Below are 17,174 nucleotides of genomic sequence, written 5' to 3'. Positions count from 1 at the left end.
ACAGGGCCAGCTGTGACTAATTGAAGAGACAGGCAATACCAAATGTGGCCAAACCCCTGCACGAGTAGGATGGGATAGTGTTGTAGAGTGAACTGGTGGAATATTCATTACTGTGGAAATGAGTCACTGACATGTTTCTCTTCAGACAGAACAAAAATTTCAAAGCGATCGAAAAAGAAGAAAAGGCGACAACCAAGGTCGTGCAGTGGGTTAAGAGAAACCATCAAGGAATGGATAAGGGAGAAAGGGCGGAGAGTGAAACAGTACATCATCATCCTGTAAGCATATCCTGCTGGTTTCTGATATGAACGGTAGTTCGAGAGTCTGCCCTAGCTCGAAGTGTGCACACACGCTCTGAGACTACAAACTGGCTTTTCAATGTGTGAGGGATATTAAGGGAGCTGATGAGAATGAAGGGGCTAAGTTGCAATGACCTGATTCCATTTATTGGATCTGGAGATGTCCTCTGTTAACTTTCAAGAGTGATAGAGCGAAAGATTTGGCATGATTAAAAAGAGTGAGAAAGTATTATGCATCTTATGCATCCCCCAAAAACATTGATGTGGGGGACGTCCCCCATAAAGTGATTTAATGAAATTGTTCATCGTGCTTTGCGATACAAGTGAGCGAGAACAAACACATTTCTCAAGAAATCAGCAGCGAAGAACGCAGTCAAATATTTTGATAATATTTACTTCACTAAGTTCAAACGTAGTTGCTGCTTGTTTTGAGGTTTCAAATATGATGGTTCAACATGGAAAATCACTTAGTGATGGGGAATATGTTACAGAATCACGGCTAGATTGTGTTCCTTTCCTATTTGACATTTTTCCAGAAAATGAAAAAAAAATCAGTGCTTTAAGGATTTGCCAGTGAGCATTAACAGTAAAAGAAAGAATATTAATGATCAAAACCAAAATTGCAGAACAACTAACAAAAAATGTTAGTTCATGTGAATTTCTTTCCATTTGGCTTGAGAGCATTATCAGCAAGACTAGCCATTATTGCCTGATTTCACAGGAATGATAAAATATGCAAAGAACTGGTTAACTTGGGAACATTACCTGAACACACCATTGTTCAGGTAACAATGTTGGGTTGAAATACCGTGTCTTGAAAAAATATTCAGTCTCCACAACTAATTTCACATTTTACTGTCTCATTTGAAGTTGGATTGTACATCATGTTAAATCAAAGGAAAAATTCCAAAACCCGTCTACAATTTACTAAAAATTAAAAACCAAAATTTTGAGGCTGATAGAGTATTCATCCCCTTTGTAATCTCAGGTGCCAACTCATCCAATTTGTTTATGTTGAAAATTGGAGGATCACCTGTTTCAATGAATTCATCAGAATAAATACCCCCACTCTCTGTAAGGTCCAATGGTATGGTAGATTTTCAACGCACCAAACCAAAATGAGGACAAAAAAGCATGCAAAACAAGTCAGGGAAATAATGGAGAAGCACAAATTTGGGGAATGATAGAAGACCATCTCAAAGGCACTGAACATACCTCGAAGCTCAGTGCAGTCCATTGTGGGAAAAGTAGAAAAAGTATGAAACCCCACACTGCCTCGGTCAGGCCACTTCTCTAAATGTAGTCACTGGAGAAGAATGAAACTTGTAAGAGAGGCTACTGTGATGTCAACAGTCACTGAGCGAGCTACAGAAGACAGTGGCTGCAACTGGAGATGAAGTTTGTGGTTCCACTATCTCTAAGACCTTGCATAAAAAGGGTGTTTATGGCTGAGTGGCAAGGAAAAAGCCCTGGCTGAAAACGAAGTATATCCCCTTGCCCATAAAGACTGTGCAAAGTGTCACTTAGAAGATACTGTAAAGATGGGAAGAAAGTCTTGTGGTCGGATGAGACTGAAGTGGAACATTTTGACCTTGACTCTAAGCGGTGCGTGTGGCGTAAATCTAATACTGCCAGGTAACACCATCCCTACTGTAAAGTATGGTGGAGGTAGCATTATGCTATGGGGATGTTTTTCAGCAGCAGAGACTGGAAATGTGATCAGGATTGATGGGAAGATGAACGATGGTGAATACAGAGAGATCTTGGATTAAAAATCTACTACTCTCTGCCAGAAAGCTTAAAGTGGGGAAGTTAGTCTTTCAGCAGAACAGCAACCCAAAGCACACTGCCAGAGCAACCATGGAGTGGCTTCAAATGAAGAAAATCGATGTCCTTGTGTGGCCCAGTCAGAGTCCTGACCTTAACCCGATCAAACATCTCTGGCAAGACTTCAGGTTAGCTGCCCACCACTGCTCCCCAACTGATATGTCACAGCTTGAGCAGTTTTGCAAGGAGGGATGGGCAAATCTTGCTCCATCACATTGTGCAAAGCTAACAGAGACTTATTCAAAAAGAACACTGGCTGTAATAGCTGTGAGAAGTGGTTCAACTGAATACTGAACAAAGGGGAATGAATACTTTTGAACTGCTGACATTTCGGTGTTTGAATTTTTAGTTTTTCATGCTTTACAATTTTCCCTGTTTTGGGGTTCTACTGTGAAAAAAGAAGTATGTGATTCACAAATAAAAGTTCTCTGCTCAATTGATCAAAATCCCTGGTTGTAACACTTATTTATGTGAACAAATGATTGGGGGCTGAATACTTTTACAAATTAACCTTTCAAAATAGTTTCCTTGACAACTTTTGGTGCATCTAGCATGATTGGTAAAGAAGGTGTTGTCAATCAGTTTTGACATCCACTGATGGGATTTCATTGCTTAGTATATAAGGAGGTTTAGTGATGGTCTTGAAAGATGAACAAGAAAGTATTGAAAGAGATTGGTTAATGACAGGATCAAAACATAAAAATCCAAACAATGAGGTCTGAAACTCTGGAATTCCATTCCTGAAGTATTTAACTGTTTGAAAAATGTTGCAATGGGCAATATTAACAGTACTTTCCTTACATAATCATTTGAGTCATTGTTTCAGTGATGAATTTGGTCAAGTCTAATTATAAGAGTGGGGACCTTGCTGAAACTAGTGCTACTCACATACCCCTCCAATACAAGAATATATATCAAGTATTTTTCATTGTTAGTGCAGCAATAAAAGTCTCACAGAAAGCTTTTCTTTTCCTTTCCTTGGTCTTCTATCAATGTACCCCAAAGCTTATAATTCCACATTCACATTCCTTGTTCCATATAAGGTGCAAAAACATTACACTTTAGAAATGACGCTATCTTTCAAATTTCTTTTTAAAAGATTAATATTATTTTTTGAACAGGTTTTCTAAAATGCTACACCTATTTCAATCTTTCTTGATTATATATAATATAAGCTACAGGACCCATCTTATTTCCTTAAAAATCCCGATTTATTGTTACTAATTCATTAATAAATGATAATCTGTGCTCACAATTACCATGGCATGTGAGAATTATTTTTAGAAGCTTATCGCCAGTTTGGGCCCCTCTTATAAAGGTTCGTTACCTGTGATCAATAGCCACTTCATTTCAGAATGTCCCCAACTTCAGTCTGTCAGCTTCTGTACATGCACTTTTGGACAGGGATCCAACTCAATGTTGACTCTTTCATTTGAATAAAGGTGGTCTTTGCATTTAATATTCATAATACAGGGGTCTGCAATGGACCTGTCCCCCACTATGCAACACCAATCCCATTCAGAATGGCCACAGTGAGACCCTGGAAACTGTAGACCATTTCCTATCACTTGGAGCTACCTCTTTGTAAAGGAATTGATGATGAAGTTCACCCTGTTAAAAGGTGTGCTGATGTAGGGCTCAGAGGTATAGTGAAGGTCTGTTTTATAAGAGGAAACTACCTGTGAAAATCCTGAATATAGATGAACATTCCATAAATGTCTAGGGTTCCCTGTGGCATTTGCATAAATGATTAGCAAGGAGAATTATTAACAATGCTAGTCCCTGATCTTCCTTTCCATTTCTTTCTTTTACTGAAATTAAATCTAATTGCAATGTGCAATCTAATTTCTAGACTATGAATGTATAAATCAGTAGCAAATAGATTCCACAACAAGCAATATTGTGGCTTCCACAGTGGCCTAAAAATAATGAATCCATATATGAATTTGAAAAAGTAAAAAGCCAGAAGCAAACAAGGTTAATAGAAATTTTGGGGTTCATTTATGTGGGAGCAGACCAAAGGTTTAGTAAAAGGGTGGTGGTTAAAATACGAAGGTTAGAAATTGTGTTTCAGCCAAACAAGACTGGATAGTCATATCTGGATGCCTGTGAGAGGATTCAGGAACTACGCCTTAGGAAGCTTACATTGGGTTTGGATTTATTGCACAGCAGATTTACCGGAATAATTCTTGGCCTCATTTAATAATCAATGGTTGTATGAGCAAAGACCATGTTCTCTGAAACTTAGAATGTTGAGATGATTAGTTTGAAGGTATTGAGACCAGGCAGAAAGAAGCTCTTCCTGCTGAGGTCTGGCACTAGGTAGAGCTAAATTTAGAGTCAAAGCCATTTTAGGGTAGTTGTTAGTACATGCTTCCATACATAAAGGGAGTTGCAAGCTTAGAGTTCCATCTCCCATCAGCAGCTGATTGCAACATATTTATTTTTAACATAAGACTATTGGTTTTGGTTTATCAAGGGGTCAAAGGAAAAGGGACAACGACAAGTGTATAGAATGAAGTCACACGTTGGGCCTGGTTCCACTAAATTGGAAAAAAGAAAGACCTGCTGCTGTTTTTGATGCTGTCACTCTTCGAGTACGTGACAGTGGAGCTACCAATAATCTGTTGCTGTTTGTCATCCATCTCAGTGATCTGGATGATAATGTGGTTAACTGGATCAGAAAATTCTTGGGTGACACCAAGATAGGAGGTGTAATGAACAGTGAGGAAGACTATCAGAGCTAGCGGTGGGATCTGGGCCAGCTGGAAAAATGGCCTGAAAAGGGACAGATGGAATTTAATGCAGACAGGTGCAAGGTGCTGCAGAGCAGTAGGACCAGTCTTACACAATGGACGGTAGGGCACTCAGATCTGAATTCATAATTCATTGAAAGTGGTGGCATAAGTAGATAGTGTTGTAAAGAAAGCTTTTGGCACATTGGCCTTCATAAATCAATGTACTGAGTACCAGAGATAGGAAGTTATTTTGAAGTTATATAAGACATTGGTGAGGCCTAATATGGAGTATTGTGTGCAGTTTTGATCACCTACAGTACCTACAGGAAAGATGTAAATTAAATTGAAAGAGTACAGAGAAAATTTACAAGGATGTTTCCAGGGCTAGAGGACCTGAGGTATAAGGAAAGATTGAATAGGTTAGGACATATTCCAGTCTTCCTTGGAATTTAGAAGATTGAGGGGAGATTTGACAGAGGTATGCAAAATTATGAGGGGTATAAATAGGATAAATGCAAGCAGGCTTTTTCCACTGAGGTCGGGTGGGATCACAACTGGAGGTCATGGATTAAGGGTGAAAGGTGAAAAATTCAAGGGGAACATGAGGGGAAACTTCTTCAATCATGAGAATCATGAGAGATTGGATTGAGCTGCCAGTGCAAGTGGTCCATGCGAGCTTGATTTCAAGGTTTAAAAGAAGTTTGGATAGGTATATGGATGGTAGGGGTATGGAGGGCTATGCCCCTGGTGCAGGTCAATGGGAGTAGGCAGCTTAAATGGTTTGGCACGGGCTAGATGGGTCAAAGGGCCTGTTTCTTGCTGTACTATTTTATGACTATTATAAGAGGCAGAGACAGAGTGGACAACCAGTGCTCCCAGAGCAACACTGGCTAATACAAGAGGACATACTTTGAAGTTGAGCAGAGGCTGTGCAGGAGGGATCTTGGAATAGGGTCCATACAGTGCTCTACTGTTCTGTGTTCCATTCTGTGTGGAAACAAAAATGGGTCATAGCTTGCCAAATGAGTAACATTGCAACATTGACTGAGTGGACAGGGCTGGGTCTTTCTGTTCCTATTGCTGTTTGAAGTGTTAACCTATCTGGGTAGAGGGAGAACTGTACTGTGCAACGGTAGTGAGAGTTTGCTCATGTTAGTAAGATGCATGTGAACAGAATTTCCATCAAAGCACGTGTGTGAAATATTGATTCCAAAGTCTTTCATTCTGCAGAGCTCTTCAGATCTTCCTGCCTGTGAAGCAATTTTTCTACAACATCATCCATCCGGAGTATAACGCTGTGTGTGATGTCTACGCTCTAATGTTTCTGATTGACGTCATTAACTTCACCATCATTGTTTTTGGATACTGGGCATTTGGAGTAAGTAAAGGAATCTGCTCCTACAGTTGCATTTACCAGCTAAAACCTTTGTGTGTTTCTGCCTCAGTGAAGCAGGCGGCATAATCAAAGATGCCCCCACCCCAGACCTTCTCTCTTCTCACCTCCCAGAAGATACACTGACCACCAGACTAAAGGACAGCTTCTGTTATACGACTATTAAATAGTTCCCTAGAGGAACTCCTGACCTCACAGTCTAACTTGCACTTTCTCTGTGGCTGTTACACTTTATTCTGCCTTGTTATTGCTTTGCCTTGCTCTATCTCAATGCCCAGTGTAAACAGTATACAGGCAACAGACACAAAACCCAAGTTCTCTCCCCAAAATGTCAACTGTATATTTCCTCCCGCTGATTCTGCCAGCAATTTGTGTGTGCTGCTCAGGATTTCCAGCATCTGCAGAATCTCTAGTGCCTATGAACAGGGTGCAGGGCAAGCTCTTCACAGTATCTCAGTACGTGTGGTAACAATAGACCAATTCCCATTCCAGTGATTCACTGTGAGCTGCAGACTCAGTGGGGACTGAGTCATGTGGTAGCACAGTGCTGTATAACAGCTGCCTTATGACTCTCGACAACCAGAGCTCCACTACAGTCTGAGTGGAGCTTGCACCTTTTCCTTGTGATTGCCCGGCTTTCTCCCAGGAGCCCTGGTCTCCTCCTCCATCCTGAGGACATGCAGCTTAGTAGGTTAATTTGCCACTCTAAATGATCCCAGATGCCTAGCAGGTGAATCACGGGACTGGGTGTAAGGGAGCGTCGGTTAATGGGCATGTATGGGAGCATGAAAAGGTCTGGTTCCTTATTGTCACATGTACCAAGATACAATGAAAAGCTTGTCTTGCATTATTGTTCATACAGATCGGATCATTACACAGTGCACTGAGATAGAACAAGGCGGACCGATAAGAATGCAGAATAAAGTGTAAGGGGCAGTGCAGGGAAACAATAATGTGCACGGTCGTAACAAGGTCAATAGTGAGGTCAAGAGTCTATCTTATACCAGGAAACCATTTAGTCATCTTATAATATCGGGGTAGAAGGTGTCCTTGAGCCTGGTGGCACATGCTCTCAGGCTTTTGTACCTTATGGGAGAAGGGAGAAGAGAGAATATTGTGCGTGGGTGGGGTCTTTAATTATATTGGCTGCATTACTGAGGCAGCAAACGTAGACAGAGTCCATAGAAGGGAGGCTGTGTTGCTCTTAGTGCCAGCATTGACTTAATGGCATGAATGGCCTCATTTTGCATCATTATAAAATGTTTGGAAAGAGAATGAAACATGGGATAAGGTAAACAGTTCAATTTGTTTACCAAATAAATCATAACTCCATTAGGTTTGGAGTGGGGGGTAATGGTTGACCGAGACACCACAACTGAGCTCAGGATAGAGAATACTCGTAAACTTCTTCAGAAGTAGTTCCCTTGGTCAGCGAGACTTTGTGTCATAGATCCACAGAAATCTGTTGCACTGTGTTGATGTCAGACAAGCAGAAACCTGTTTGGTTGATTTCTCTTCCCAGCCCTGGCTCATAGCCCTACAGTTACAGCATTTCAGGTACCTGTTCGGGTAGCTCATTAAACATGAAGTGGGTTTCACCACCATCACCTCAAACCCCACACCCAGCACAAATTGAATTCCCCAATCCCCTTTAAAACTTTTGACCACCACCTTGTATCAATGCTCACAGGTTATAGACCTCTCAGCAGAGGGAATACTTCATTCCAATCTAAGCCTCTCATCATTTTACAAGAATAAATCCACCTCTACCCAGTCTTTCTTGTTCCAAAGCACACAACTCTGGCATGGCTAATCTCTTCTTGTAACCAACTTTCTCAAGTTTGGTACCAGTTTGGTAGACACTGCACCTTCGTTGCTGTCATAACCTTCCATAACTGTCTAATAATTTTACACAGTTCCCACACGGTCATCCTGTTTTCAAATTACATTCTAATCACCAGCAATACACACACAAAATGCTGGAGGAACTCCAAGGTCAGGTGGCATCTATGAAAATGAATAAACAGTCAACGTTTCGGGCAAAGACCCCTCATCAGGACTGGAAAGGAAGGGAGAAGATGCCAGAATAAAAAGGTGAGGGAGGGGGAAGAAGGATAGCTAAAAGGTGACAGATGAAACCAGGTGGGTGGGAAAGTTAAAGGGCTGGAGAAGAAGGAATCTTGTAAGAGAGGAAATTGGACTACAGGAGACAGGGGCATCAAGGGAGGTGATAGGCAGGTGAGGAGAAGAACTAAAAGGCCTGAGTGGGGATGGAAGAAGAGGGGTGAGGAAAGGTAGAGAAAAAAAGAGGAAAAAATTTACAATAAGGAGAAGTCTATGTTCATGCTATCAGATTGGAGGCTACTTAGACGGAATATGAGGTGTTGCTCCTTCAACCTGGGAGTGGCCTCATCTTGGCAGAAGAGCAGACAGTGGACCGACATGTTGTAATGGGAATAGGGGTCATAATTAAAATGGTTGGACACTGGGAAATTCTGCTTTTGGCAAATGGGAAGGAGATGCCCACCAAAGTGGCCCCCAATTTATGTCGGGTCTCACCAATGTAGAGGAGGCTGAATCGGGAGCCCTGGATACAAGAGATGATGCCAACAGATTCACAGGAGAAATGTTACCTCACATGGAAGGACTCTTCGGGGCCCTGAATGGAGATGAGGGAGGAGGTGAATGGGCAGGTATAGCATTCTGTCATTTGCAGGGATAGTGCATTAGTGGGTAGGCAAATGGACAGGGGAATCACGAAGGGAGTGATTGCTACGGAAAGTGGAGAGTTTGGGGGAAGTAAAGATGCGGAAAAAATATGCAGAGAATTCTAATCCGCAGTTTATAAAAGCAACTATCATGTATCTCTTTAACCATCGGTCGTACCTGCTCCGTTACATTCAGGGATCTGAGGCTGTCCACCCATTTAGTCCTTCCTATTGCATTAGTCCTTCTCTTACCTTGTTTGGTCTTCCCGAAACCATTTCCGATTTCTCTGTGTTTAGCTTGATTTGTCACTTGTGCAGTCCATTGATGTTTTCAGTTTAGAACTCCCTTCCTCTTGGTACCCATTCTGCCAACATTGGAGTTAACTGGGTGTTTATTGATCCTGTTCTCCATGTTCATCCAGATCATCAAAAAGTACCCCAAAAAGCAACAAACCTCATCCCTTGCCCTGTGGAAGCCTACTGCATATAACCCAAGTGACAAAAATACCTGTCGACCATCACCCTCTACTTTCTGCCCCTGAAACAGTTTCAACTTACCAATGTCCATGGTGTCCTGTGATCCGTTGTTTGACAATCTGATGTGTGCAACCTTGTCAATATCTTAAAATCCTATGTAGGTACCATCAAATACTCAGCCTTCATCGGCCTTCCTTATTTCTTCAAAAAATTCAGTCAGACACAACCTTCCTTTGGCGTAACCACGTTCACTGCTTGAGATTGGTATGTGGCTGTGTAACTGCTGATTTCTTCAGGAATTTTTTTCCAGAAGTTACCCATTGACTGATCTGTAGTTATTTGTTCTATCAGCCTTTTTAAACAGCTGTAGAACATCAGAGATGTTTCAGTAGTTCAGTCCTCCACAGCTACACCTTTACCCATAGAGAAAATGTGACTGCAGGGTTCCAAAACAAGTAAATTTATTATCCAGGTACATATATATCACCATATACAACTCTGAGATTCATTGTCTTGGGACATTCACAGTAAAAGCATAGAATCAATGGAAAACCATCAACAAGATTGACAAACAACCAATGTGCAAAGACAACATACTGTGCAAATACAAAAATAATATTAATAATAAATAATTAAGCAATAAATATCGAGAACATGAGATGAAGAGTCCTTGAAAGTGAGTCCATAGGCTGTGGGAACAGTTCAGTGATGGGGTGAGTGAAGTTATCCCCTCTGGTTCAAGAACCTGATGGTTGAGGGGTAATAACTGTTCCTGAATCTGATAGTGTGGGTCCAGAGGCTCCTGTTCCTCCTTCCTGATGGCAGCAATGAGAAGAGAGCATGGCCTAGACTGTGGGGGTCCTTGACAATGGATGCTACTTTCCTACAACACCTCACCACTCAATGATGGGAAGAGGCTTACCTGTAATGGACTGGGCTGTATCCACTACTTTTTGTAGGCTTTTCCATTCAAGGACTTTGGTGTTTCCATACCAGGCCATGATGCAAACCAGTCAGTATACTGTCCACTGCACATCTATTAAAGTTTTGCATGACATGCTGAATCTTCACAAATTTATAAGAAAGTAGAGGCACTGCCATGCTTTCTTCTAAATGGCATTTACATGCTAGGACCAGGACAGATTCTCTGAAATCATAATGCCAAGGAATTTAAAGTTGCTGACTTTCTCCACCTTTGACTTCCCAATAAGAACTGTCTCATGAATCCCTGGTTTCTTCTGGAGTATAAAGTGAGCACAGTCTTGTGGTTCACCTGTGCTGATGTTGATTGTGCAGGAGACTTTGTTGCCAATCCAAACTGATTGGGGTCTGCAAGTGAGGAAATCAAGGATCCAAGTAAGGCCTAAAGCTTGGAATTTATTGATGAGTTTTGAGGGGATGGTAGCATTGAATACCGAGTTGTAGTCAATGAAGAGCATCCTGACTTATGGGTCTTTGCTGTCCAGATGTTCCAGGACTGAGAGAAGAGCCAATGAAATAGCATCTACTGTTGACCTGTTGTGAAGGTAGATAAACAGGAGTAGATCCAAATCACTTCTTAGGCAGGAGTTGACACGTTTCTTCACCAATCTTTCAAAGCACTTCATTACTGTGGATGAATGATAGTCATTGAGGAAGGTTACCACGTCCTTCTTGGTGGCATCCGTTAGTCTTGCGAGACCATGGATCTGCACCTGGAAAGTCTACTGGAGTGTCCTCTCCAGGGCGCAAGCCTGGGCAGGGTTGTATGGAAGACAGGCTGTTGCCCATATTGCAAGTCTCCCCTCTCCACGACACCGATGCTGTCCAAAGGAAGGGCAAGGGTCGATACTGCTTGGCACCAGTGACATCACAGGAGTTGCCAGAACGAGGTTGAAGGCAACGTCGGACTGCCTTAGGGACTCCAGCTCCGGATTTGTCCTCAGGGTTTATTCCTGAAGCCTTTCCCATGAGTGGGTATGGTCACAAGGCAGCGGAGGTTTAAAAGCAGAGTTTTCCCTCTCTTAGATGGACTGTCCTTGAGCACCAGTGTAATTGAATGCTGTTTGAACCAGGTGGGTATATTAGACTGCCAAAGCGGGAGGTTAAAGTTCTCAATGAGCACTCCAACCAGCTGATCAGCACAAGTCTTCAGTACTCGGCCGGATATCCCATCTGGAAAGATACCCCATGCTTTCCGTGAGTTCACCCTTCCAAAGGACGCTCTCACATTGGCCTCAAAGACAGAAATCACACGGTCATCAGGGGCTGTGTGAGCTTGAGAAGGTGTCTCCATGTTCTGTCGGTCAAAGCAAGCATAAAAGGCAATGAGCTCATCTGGGGAGTGAAAACTTGTTGTCACATATGTCACTTGGTTTTACTTTGTAGAAGGTGATAACATTGAAGCCTTATCGAGCAACGTTCTGTGATTCTGTGAGTTGCCACTTCACATGTGAAAAGGCTCCCCAGAAGTCGTACCTGGATCTCTTGTACTTTACTTGGTCAACAGGCCTAAATGCCGCTGATCTGATCCTTAGTTGATAGCGGGTCTCTTGGTTCATCAGGGCTTCTGGTTGGGGAAGACTCCAAATGATTTTGTGGGGACGCTCTCATCCACGACTAACTTTATAAAGTCTGTGACAACAGTGGCGTATTTGTTCAGATCCTCTGATGAGTCCTTGAACATGGCCCAGACTTGAAGCAGTCCCATAGCCACACCTTTGCCTCCTGCGACCACCACTTTGTTGACCGCTCTCTTTTTTTAATGCCTGTGTCATTTTAACCTGATCCACTGATCTAATCTTTTTTTAAAGATCTGGAACAGTTTACTGTAATATTTTCATTCTAGTGCTCACTCTTATACAGGTCGACTACCTCGAATCAGGTTCCACTGCTGGTTCAGACATAATTTTCAGCAGCCTAATTTTGAATTTCCCGCATCATCACTGTTTTGGTGGCACCATTAGCAGAATCAGCTGTTGGCACAGTCTTTAAAAGAAGCAAGTCCTTGCAGTTGTTCTGCAGTTATTTTTATAACCTGTGCATAACCTCCAGGCATGTCTTCATTGAAAGGAGGAAGTGCTTCTCATGGTGTAAAGTGCAAACACCATACGTTATCTACACAGATAAGGTGAAAGTTCCGAAAAAACTCAGCAGAGGTGTATTTGTCTAAAGCATATGTGACTTGTATATCATTGGCTCTTCCACTATTTATGATACAAAGAAACAAAAAAAAGTTGCTCCAGTTCTTTGCTGACAGTGAATCAAAAAACAGATATGCATAAGGAACACAATGAAAGAGGGAAGATGTTCATAACTAGATAGAGTTCTCATAAAGTGATTTAAATTCCACATCAGTGAAGGTGTAGAGCTGTCAAGGGAGATGGTGAAGGAATGAGCGGAATTATTTCATGAAGACCTAGGGCTTTATGAGTGTGATTACAGCGAAGGGTGGCTTCAGTGTTTCAAGCAACGACGTGGCATAGAATTTTGTGCAGAGTGTGGCAGACAAGGGACAGCTGCTGAGTTTATTGATGAGTTTGCCAAGTTGGTTTCTGATGAAAATTTAAGTCCTGAGCACGTCTACAATGTGGACGAAACCACCTTATGTTGTCATTGTACTCCAAGACAAGCATAGACTACAGAGGATACAGAATCACCAACAAGCTATAAAGCATCAGAAGATCATGTCACTGTGTTGGGCTGCTCTAATGCTACAGGAACCCACAGGTATAAGTTGTCAGACATTGGCAAAAGCTTTCATGCCAGAGCTTTCAAAGGTATGAAGCAGTTTCCAGTAATTTACCGAGCCAACAAAAAAAGGATGGATTACAACTGACATTACATTGGAATGATTTGAACATACCTTTGTTCCAGAAGCGAGACCTCGCTATGACACTGTTGGTCTGGACAAAAATTGTAAAATGATGCTGATTTTAGATAACTGTTCTGCTCATCCAAAAGCAGAACTCTCGGTAAAGAATCACGTTTGCGGTGTCTACCTGCCACTTAACCATACATCATTGTTTCAACCCCTGGACAATGGCATACTATGCTCTTTGGAGGCTAAATATCATTCCCTGTTTACAAAGCGGCAACTGAGTGCAGTTGACTCTGGCAGACCAGTTCAGTAATTTGTGAAAGGATTGCTTTTCATTTGTCATTTCTTTTTTCTCTTTATTGTCCAAGGCTGAGGTGATCAACAAGTGGGTTAGAGGTGTTTATTTATTTAATCCCAACCTAACCACCCGTGATTCAGCAAAAATCACTAATCTGGCACAGCACAGGTCCCAATCATTCTGGATTTGTGGTGGTCAAACCATACTTTAATTCTCTCTTCCTTTCTGTCTCCCTCCTGTCTCGTTTTCCTTCTCACAGACACACTCATTCTCTCTCTCTCTCTCCCTCTCTAGTTCTCCCACTCAAAGTGGGTATCCTTTTCCCAGATTCAAAGTCTCTAATTTTAGAGGGCATGCATTTAAGGTGAGATGTCAAGGGAGATGTGCAGGACAATTTTCTTTACACAGAGAGTACTGGGTGCCTCAAATGTGCAGCCCATGGTGGTGATGGAGGCAAGTATGATAAATGTGTTTAAACTGCTTTCAAATAGGGGCATGAAATACTCAACCCAGCACATCCCTAGGTCACATTGGTCGTTAATACAGATGACACATTTCACTGTATGTGATAAATAAATGAATCTGAATCTGGATGAATGTGCGAAGTCGGACATTGTGTTGGCAAAAGGGATTGGTTCAGTTAGGCATTTAATTACTAACTTAATTAGATCAGCACAATGGGCCAATTGGGCTGTTGATACGCTGTTCTGTTCTGTATTTAGGCCTTTACTTCATTTACTTGTAAGTGTTATTTTCTCATTAAGTCTTTGTGCCTTTCTGATTTTGTTTTACAATTTCACTGTTGTCCATAACCAGCTTGTCTCCTGCTCCTCCGACAGAAACACACGGCTGTGGCCGACATCACAGAGTCCATCTCAGAGGACCACGTGCCCCATGTCTTCCTGGTGATGGTGCTGGTCCAGTTTGCCAGCATGGTGGTCGACCGTGCTCTCTACCTCCGCAAGACCGTCCTAGGGAAAGTAGTCTTTCAGGTCGTTCTGGTGCTTGGAATCCACTTCTGGATGTTCTTTATTCTCCCTGGGATAACGGAGAGGTGACATAAGCAATCGCAAGCCATCATCTTTGCTCCATTGTGGTTGGTTAAAGACAGCCATTTATTTGTTTGCACTGACACGCAGGGAATAGCGAAGCTGCCGTCATTGCCCATCTCAAAGCTGCCTAGAGTCTGCTCCAGCTTGGTGTTGGAGTGTGGGGACATGCAAACCCATCCTCAGCCTGAGTGTCTCTGGGACAGTGGGAGAAGGTGAAGAGCTGGACCAGAACAAGTTAATAGAAACTTTTCTCTTGCAGCAATGTAGAAACTATGAAGGACCACAGCAGGGGATCTTGTTCTAACTGCACCCTCTTCACATGCAGTTCAAAGAGAGGTCTGCTAGCCCCCAACTCACTAAACCCTCAAAGTTTCTGCTTTCTTCATTATATTAGCCTGCCTTATTTCCCCTTCTCTCTGATGATCCTGGAATCTTTGACAGGAGGTGGAGGTTTACTGCCCATAACCCATACATGTGAGACACCATCCTGAGCCACCATGGTATGTCTGAGGAAGGTTCAGTCACAATGTAGAGAGTTCCAGCAGTTAGGACCATCAGTGTTCAAGGAGAGGCCCTCCACTGGTCAAGGGTTGCCATGGATATTGCATCCTAGCTGTCTACGATGCAAGCCAGGGCAGTAGATATGGAGAGCAAGCTGCTGCCCATGTAGCTGGCTGACCCCCTCGACACAGCTGATGAATCCAAAGGAATGGCAGAGACCGATACAGTTTGGCACGATTGGCATCACAGGAGCTGCCAGTCAGTGTTGAACTCAACATAGGGCCGCCGTAGGGATTCCAGCAAGAGATTTTTCCTCAGGGCTTACTCTCAAAGTGTTCCCCATGAGTGGAAAGAGCTGCAAGGCAGCAGAGGTTCAAGATGAGCTGTCAACCGTATCTAATGTGCCCTATCTTCCTGAAAGTGTTCAGCACTTGTGTTCAACACAAGGAACAGCACTGAGCACGCCAGCTCCATTTCACCACTGCTTCATCTCTTAGTTATTCCAGCATCTCTGATTATGAGATGGCCTGAGTGGCGTTGTTATTGAGTCTAAACCCTGGAACTCCCTCCTCTACAGCACAGTGGGATCACTTTCCCCAGAAGGATCACAGCAGTTCCAGAAGGCAGCACACCCCTCTCCTCCTCAAAGGCAATCTGGGATGCACAATGGATGCCAGATGCCATAACAAATGAACAAATTAGAGAAATTATGAATAGAAATCTCAAAATAAATATTAAGAGAAAGATACCACTGTCTTTCAGCTCCTACACCAACTCCATTCACTTAGCCATTGACGCCCTCTGTCTCCCTGAAACGAATGCTTCCTCAGATCAAGACAAAAGAGATTCTGCAGATGCTTGGGCAATATACACAAAATGATGGAGGAACTCAGCAGATCAGGCAGGGGAATAAACAGATGGCACTTTGGGTGGGAAAGGAAGGGGGCAGAAGGCACAAGAAGAAGGTGAAGGGGTGGGGGGGTTTAGAAATGCCAGCTGGCAGGTGATAGGTGGAAGAGGCAAAGGGCTGAAGGAGAAGGAATCTGAAAGGAGATGACAGTGGAGTAAAGGGAAGGAAGTGGGGGATCTGAGGGAGATGATGGGCAGGTCACAAGGGTGAGAGGGTAATCAGAATGAGTCTTCTAAAAGTCTTTTATTTTATACTTGCAGGAGGTTTAACCAAAACCAAATTGCCCAGCTGTGGTATTTCGTTAAGTGCATTTACTTTGGTCTGTCGGCATATCAGATCAAATGTGGCTACCCAAACCGAGTCTTGGGCAACTTCCTGACAAAGAGCTACAACTACTTCAACCTCTTCCTCTTTCAGGGGTAAGTGAGAGTCCCAACACACAGTGTGGAGGGAGGGGACAGAAAGACATATTTTAGCCAATGGGGAGTAACCTTGAAGTAACTGAAGCTAACAAAATGAGTGTTGGGTGATTGAGTCATTGGTGTGTCTAGTGGTACAGTAATTAGCTGTTCTGATTCACACTGCAGAGGTGGTGTGTTTGGAAATAGTCTGTAAGCCTTGTTAATTAGACCCTAGCACTACACTCTCCCCACTCCCCCACCTCAGCTCCATTTTATTGTAGACAATCCATTCAGCACTCCTCATGAGTAGAATTAAACAAACATCAATGCCAAATATTTGTGTCCCTCCCTCAGTGAATCACATCTCATTGTTTCATTTTGAGAAGTTATTCATTCTCAGGATATAAGTATCTTGGTAAGCCTGTTCTTTATTTATTACTGCATCGAGGAGTGTGCCCACCCTGTCAGCTAGGAAGGAATTTAAAGAACATTAGTTGAGACTTACAGCAACACACACAAAGCAGGTCAGACAGCATCTATTCAAAGGAGTGAGCAGTCAGTGTTTCAGGCCGAAACCCTAACCAGGACTGGAGAGAAAGTGGGAAGAAGCCAGAAAAAGGAAGTGTGTGGAGGGAAAGCAATACAATCAAGAAGATGATATGTGAAATTAGGTGGGTGAAGGAGAGGGGATGAATTTTAAAAAATGAGAAGTGAAAAGTGGAACAGATAAAAGGCTGGAGAAAAAGGAATCTGATAGGAGAGGCGAGTGGA

General features: G+C 42.7%; 1 protein-coding gene across 1 annotated transcript in view; it reads left to right on the top strand.

The window, feature by feature from the left end:
- LOC140736375 (piezo-type mechanosensitive ion channel component 2) overlaps nt 1-17,174 on the top strand; it is a 232,857-nt gene that overhangs the window by 183,571 nt on the left and 32,112 nt on the right. Inside the window, exons 36-39 of the mRNA XM_073062358.1 lie at nt 146-278; nt 6,095-6,242; nt 14,379-14,593; nt 16,263-16,421. Coding sequence (XP_072918459.1) covers nt 146-278; nt 6,095-6,242; nt 14,379-14,593; nt 16,263-16,421 — 655 coding nt within the window. The remainder of the gene's footprint in view (nt 1-145; nt 279-6,094; nt 6,243-14,378; nt 14,594-16,262; nt 16,422-17,174) is intronic.

Source organism: Hemitrygon akajei, chromosome 11, assembly GCF_048418815.1.
Source record: "Hemitrygon akajei chromosome 11, sHemAka1.3, whole genome shotgun sequence".
NCBI lineage: Eukaryota > Metazoa > Chordata > Chondrichthyes > Myliobatiformes > Dasyatidae > Hemitrygon > Hemitrygon akajei.
Note: the sequence above shows the minus strand (reverse complement) of the source record. Positions and strands in the feature narration are given on the sequence as shown.